The following is a 5,862-nucleotide window of genomic DNA, read 5'->3' on the forward strand; positions in this document are numbered from 1 at the left end:
CGGGGAGGGCTGAGACCTGCCTGGGCAGCTGGCGTGCTTCCCTTCTGGTTTTCTTGCCTACGGGCAAGCAGGCTTTCCCCATGTTTTGAATGGATGTATATGTTCGTGTGTGAACGCAAAGACATCCAGCGCATGGCTTCTCAGGTCGCTACTTGCCTCTCTGTTTGCTGAGGCTGCAACTTGCGTGCCAGGAATTAATTATTGTCAAGGTTTTGATAAACCCCCAACTTTAGACGCTTATATGAAAGCATGATGTCGACATCTGGGAACAGTTTTGGCTGTTGAAGAACTGACTGTCCACGTCCACGTTTGGCTATCTCTTTGGGAAAAATAGTAAGACTATGAGGACCACTAAATGGGATTTAGAATAGGGAGAGAATATTATATTAGAAGATACTTAAGAAGGAAAATCAAACTGAAATTTTAAACTAGCTACCACTCTTCACTTATGACATTTCTGCAGCACTGTGAAGATGATTACTAAATCTTTAGGAAGTGGTGGTGAACTTGAGATTTTAAATTCTGAATGATGTACATCAATGGAAAGATTTCATGGGAGCAAATGCCTGCTACTGAACTTTTTCTGAACTTTGCTTTTATGTTTCATAAGATGTTTTTGATTCAGCAGTTACAAAAAGTTATGTGCACAGTGACAGTTATTTAGTACATTGTTTAGTAGTTGTTTAGAGAAAAGAAATAAAAGGCTGCAGCCCTCCATCTGTTAGCTGTCGCTCAGCTGCAGATGGATTATGGTGGGAATTTGCACCGCATTCGGTAGGCGCAAGTTAGGCGTATCACGGTGTAAAAGCTGACAGTAATTTTTCAGAGGAAGTCTTATTTTTGTGTTGTTTTTTTTTTTTTTTAATAGGCTTCTGATGTAAAGGCACTGAATTTGCAGGTAAACGATATTTTGACTTTTCTAAACAGCTCTACAAAGTTGGGTTGAAGTCCAAAAAATCCAAACCAAAATAATTTATCTCCTTATTGTTTGTTATGTATGTAACCCCTCCTGCCATTTTCATACTGTACTCTGTTATCTAACACTGATGCAAGACTTTTTACAAGTAAATAGAGAGGACCCCCCCCTCACCCCAGATTACTTCAGCTCTATCTCCCCAGTCTTGTAGGTACGTTACACCTGTACCTTAATCTGCGCTCATACGTAGTCTGTAGCTGATTCAGAAGAACACTGCAAGTTGATTCGTACTCTGTTGGAAGGGGTGCAGAATATAAGGACCTCCACATTAACAGTTTTTGTTTTAAGTATTCTCTGGCTGGAACGTTCCGGTACATGCTGAAGTTAGAAAAAGAGAAATTAGAATTTGATGTATTTCAGTTATATCATATATTAGGTGTATGTCCGTTACGGACAGATGAGAAGATAGGAATTGCTGTGTATTAAGACCTTTCTGCAAACCCTGTTGAGGCAGTGGTAGGTTTGTCATAATTTTGCTTGTGCCTATGTCTCTTCTGAAATCATAAATTCTTGACATTACCAGAAATATCTCTGCACATGATACATTGCAGAGAAAAACTTCTTTGAAAATGCATCAGAAACATGAGCATATCTTTTAAAGTCTAGCGAAATGCTTCTTCCTAGCCAAATGTCATCTTTCCTGTTTCTTTAAGTAAAAAATCGGTGAAGCAATTTAAATTCCACTTTCTAAAACTGAGAAACAAACATTGCTTTAAACACACAAGAGCTTTGTTTCTCTAAAATGTAAAATAGAGACTTTTTAGTATGTTCTAAATAGAATAAATAGTTTTGAACATTTGCTATGAATCTGTAAATATTTTCTTAATCTGAAAGTTTACAACATTCAGACTTATTCATTCCACTTTTACCTCCCTTCAGAGACTTTGCATATAGTTTTATTTATTAGCTTCATTGTTTCATTTTTATTACTATCACTGTAATAAATTTCATCATTCTGACAGTGATGTATAATCTGTCCTCCTCTGCACTGTGCTGTATTCTGTCAAATAAGAGTGAAAGCACTGGCGATTTCATTTAACAAGGCCAATTTTTGTTTGGCCATCTGTTACCATTCTTTGCAGTCTACTTACCTCCCCAGGAGACCTCTGGTTAGAAGCAAACTCTCTTTTTTTCCTTTCTTCTTCTTTTCTTTCTTTAAAAAAAGGAAGAAAAGAAAACCTCAGTCTAAATGACTTTACACCACAAAGCTGGTTGCTTTTTGAAAATGGTAAATTGTCCAGACTGGCTAAGTAGCTTACAAGATCTACTGCGCTATTTTTCTCAATTAAAATAATGTATGTTCTCATGTATATGTGTTTAGGAAAGGGGGAAAGCAGCCAAAGCAAATAGCTGTGAAATGCATTTTATAACAGCAGGTATTTTATGTGTGTTTCAGTGTCAGTGATGGAAACCCCCACCCACAGCACTGTGCACCTGAGCGACTGGCAGAAAAGTTACTTTGCTATTACCTCTGGCACCTGCACACCTGGACAGAAGGCAGATGAATACCGTGCCAAAATCCTGCGTATTCAGTATGCATGGGCAAACTCTGAGATCTCTCAGGTCTGTGCTGCCAACCTGTTTAAAAAATACGCAGAGAAATACTCTGCAATTATTGACTCTGACAACATAGAGACTGGCTTGAATAACTATGCTGAAAACATTTTGACTTTGGCAAAGTGTCAGCAAAATGACAGTGACAAGTGGCAATCTGTCTTGACAACAGATAATGTATTTGAATTAAAGTGTGTGCAAGAGAGGATGCAGGCTGGCAAAAATTTCCGGAGCTCTCAGATGGCACCGACAGATGCCTGTGTACTAACTGGTAAAGGGGTCAGTGCCTCTGCTGCTCCAGGTCTTCCTAAACTCAGTATCTTCAGCAGTGCCGGAGAGACTGAGCTCTGTGCTGGCTCAGCAAAATGTGCAAGTCAGGGACCAGATCTTGAACATCCCTCGTCTTCAAAGTCTCATGTGCCTCCTCTGACTAAAACTTTGGATACGCTTCCTGCCTCTTCAGCCTCCTTAAACGAACAGGTTCATGCAGGTTTCCAGGCAACTCCACTATTTGGAAGTAAAGAAACAACAAGTAATAGTTCTCTGAAAATGTCAGGTAACTGTCGTGATGGACAAAATTTGTCTCTTCCCAATCAGTCATCTGTACCTGCGTGGTCCGCAAGTTCTGGCAAAAGAAAAACGTTTTATGGTCTGACTGATGAAGGCAGCACAGTGGTTCCTGGCCTTGCTCCGTGCCAGGCTTCCATTAGTACAGAAACCGGTAGTTCTTCAGGGTATAGAAACAGAAATGAAGAGAGCAATGTTCCTGGTTTTAGAACTGCAAAAGAACAGCTGTGGGTGGATCAGCAAAAGAAATCTCAAAACCTACCCCAGCGTGCACCAGTCTCATCATATGGAGGTATAAAAAAATCACTGGGTGCAGGCAGATCTCGGGGTCCATTTGGCAAGTTTGTTCCTCCAGTTCCAAAACAAGATGGAAATGAAAATGGAGGAGCACAGTGTAAAGCTCATGCGAGAGGACCAACAGATCCATCGCTGCCTGTAGATGAACGACTGAAAAACATAGAACCAAAAATGGTTGAACTCATTATGCACGAGATCATGGACCATGGGCCTCCTGTCAACTGGGATGACATTGCCGGAGTTGAATTTGCTAAAGCTACTATAAAAGAAATAGTGGTCTGGCCGATGCTGAGGCCAGACATCTTCACTGGGTTACGTGGTCCTCCTAAAGGCATTCTTCTCTTTGGCCCCCCTGGGACTGGCAAGACTCTTATAGGCAAATGCATCGCATGCCAGTCTGGAGCGACCTTTTTTAGCATCAGTGCTTCTTCTCTGACTTCCAAGTGGGTAGGCGAGGGGGAAAAGATGGTCCGTGCGCTGTTTGCTGTGGCACGTTGTCAACAGCCAGCAGTGATTTTCATTGATGAAATTGATTCTCTCTTGTCTCAGCGTGGAGATGGGGAGCACGAGTCATCAAGAAGAATAAAAACTGAATTTCTGGTCCAGTTAGATGGGGCAACGACATCATCTGAAGATCGTATTCTAGTGGTCGGAGCAACAAATCGACCCCAAGAAATCGATGAAGCTGCCCGAAGGAGACTAGTGAAGAGACTGTACATTCCTCTTCCAGAAGCCTCAGCTAGGAAGCAGATTGTTACCCGTCTAATGTCAAAGGAGCACTGCTCTCTGAATGAAGAGGAAATCGAACTCATAGTTAAGAAATCGAATGGATTTTCTGGGGCAGACATGACTCAGCTCTGTCGAGAAGCTTCTCTGGGCCCTATCCGCAGTCTTCAGTCCATGGACATTGCAACCATCATGCCAGACCAGGTACGGCCGATTGCTTTTCTGGACTTTGAGAGCGCCTTCAGAACCGTGCGGCCCAGCGTCTCCTCAAAGGACCTAGAGCTGTATGAAACCTGGAACCAGACTTTTGGCTGCGGTAGATAATACATCCTAACTGTTTCACAGAAACATTTCTTTAGCGCTGTCACATATTAAACCCATGATAATTTAAAGTGTCTTTTTGTTCTGTCTTTGAAATAAATCTTCTTATGTGATACGGGCAGATGTCTAGGCCCTGGCCTGAGGTTTCGCCAACTGAAAAGACCACAAGAAACTGCTGGTCACGATACGAGAAATTGCTGAACGCAAATAACAGTGAGAAGCTGACAAAAATTACAGAGAGCTGCTGTGAAAGATGGACAAATTTCACCGATGTTTAAGGGGAAGATGGTCAAACCTCGCGTGTAATTGAAGGGAGTATTGGGGGGAATCTTGCAAGACCCGCTGTGCTGTATCAGTAATACTGTGCAAGGCTGAGGGGACCCGGGTAATGTTATCAGAAATACAAGTTTTGGGTAGGGATGCAGCAAAACTGGGACCGATGGGGAAAAGTAGTTAGGGGTGCATTGTTTGGGAGGAAACGGGAGCAGAGGAAAGAAAGGGTCAAGGTGGATGTAGGAAGAACACTCAGGGAAAAATAGAAGGGGAGATAAAAGGGGATGGTCTCATGTAAGTGGTGCTTTTGTCTGACTGAGCCGGGCCACATCACTGCAGTCTATCTCAGCTTCTTATTAAATACTTTTTCTGATGATTTTCTGCTTGACCTTGCTTTCTGTGCCGCATCTGCCTGTGCAGGTGTGCATTATCAGGTCTGGGCACCTGCAACTGGGGAAGAGGCCGTGGGTCATAGGGGCTGTAGGATCTGAGGGGCAGCCATGGCCTAGCGAGCGCGTTTACAACCAGGTGCCATAGGGATCCCGGTGTGTGTGCAAACTTCACTAACAAAACTCACTAGTAAACTTCAAGCTGAACTAGCTGGCAAGCAGGAGGAAACCAGCATCTGGAAAGAGCCCATATATAAGCCAGTGGCAGGGTACGGGGGCTCTGGGCATGGATATTAGACGAACTTAAATCCCATGGCAACATTTGAAGGCTCTGTGAGTGTAGTGTCCTTGTGAAGCTGGAGAGTGCAAGGGCCTGCCTGTCTCTCTGGTCAGCTTCAGTCCTGTGTGGCTGGAGACGAGGGACAAGACGGGGCTGTGTTGTTGGATTTATGTGAGCGCGTTTGCTGTGTATTTGGATTAGGGGCTCAGCCTCACTCCTGGCTGGACCCGCAAGCAAAACCAGTGGTGGCTGCACCCATCAAACTAAGATGGGAGAAGCCTTGGTGTGGAAGTGTACCCGACCGGGTTGTAGTGGCTGGGAAGGAGAAATCCGTGTCCCAACATTGACTGGGTTTCACTGCTTCTTAAAAAATCTTCATGCAACAATGGTGAAATTCCTAGCTAGCTTGTGTTTGGTGTTCTTACCTAAGGCCTGAAAGGAGTGCACAGCTGTCACCTTTTAAGGCTGGGCCGGCTCTT

At 43.4% G+C, this 5,862-nt stretch overlaps 1 protein-coding gene across 1 annotated transcript; it reads left to right on the top strand.

The window, feature by feature from the left end:
- Positions 1-2,377: 2,377 nt before the first annotated feature.
- On the top strand, positions 2,378-5,095 carry FIGNL1 (fidgetin-like 1). Its single transcript, XM_009703731.1, has 2 exons — positions 2,378-4,550; positions 5,035-5,095. The coding sequence occupies exon 1, from the start codon at positions 2,381-2,383 to the stop codon at positions 4,442-4,444; it is 2,064 nt and encodes a 687-aa protein (XP_009702033.1). The 5' UTR covers positions 2,378-2,380; the 3' UTR covers positions 4,445-4,550; positions 5,035-5,095.
- Positions 5,096-5,862: the final 767 nt, after the last annotated feature.

Source organism: Cariama cristata, unplaced genomic scaffold, assembly GCF_000690535.1.
Source record: "Cariama cristata isolate BGI_N322 unplaced genomic scaffold, ASM69053v1 Scaffold45487, whole genome shotgun sequence".
Taxonomy (NCBI): domain Eukaryota; kingdom Metazoa; phylum Chordata; class Aves; order Cariamiformes; family Cariamidae; genus Cariama; species Cariama cristata.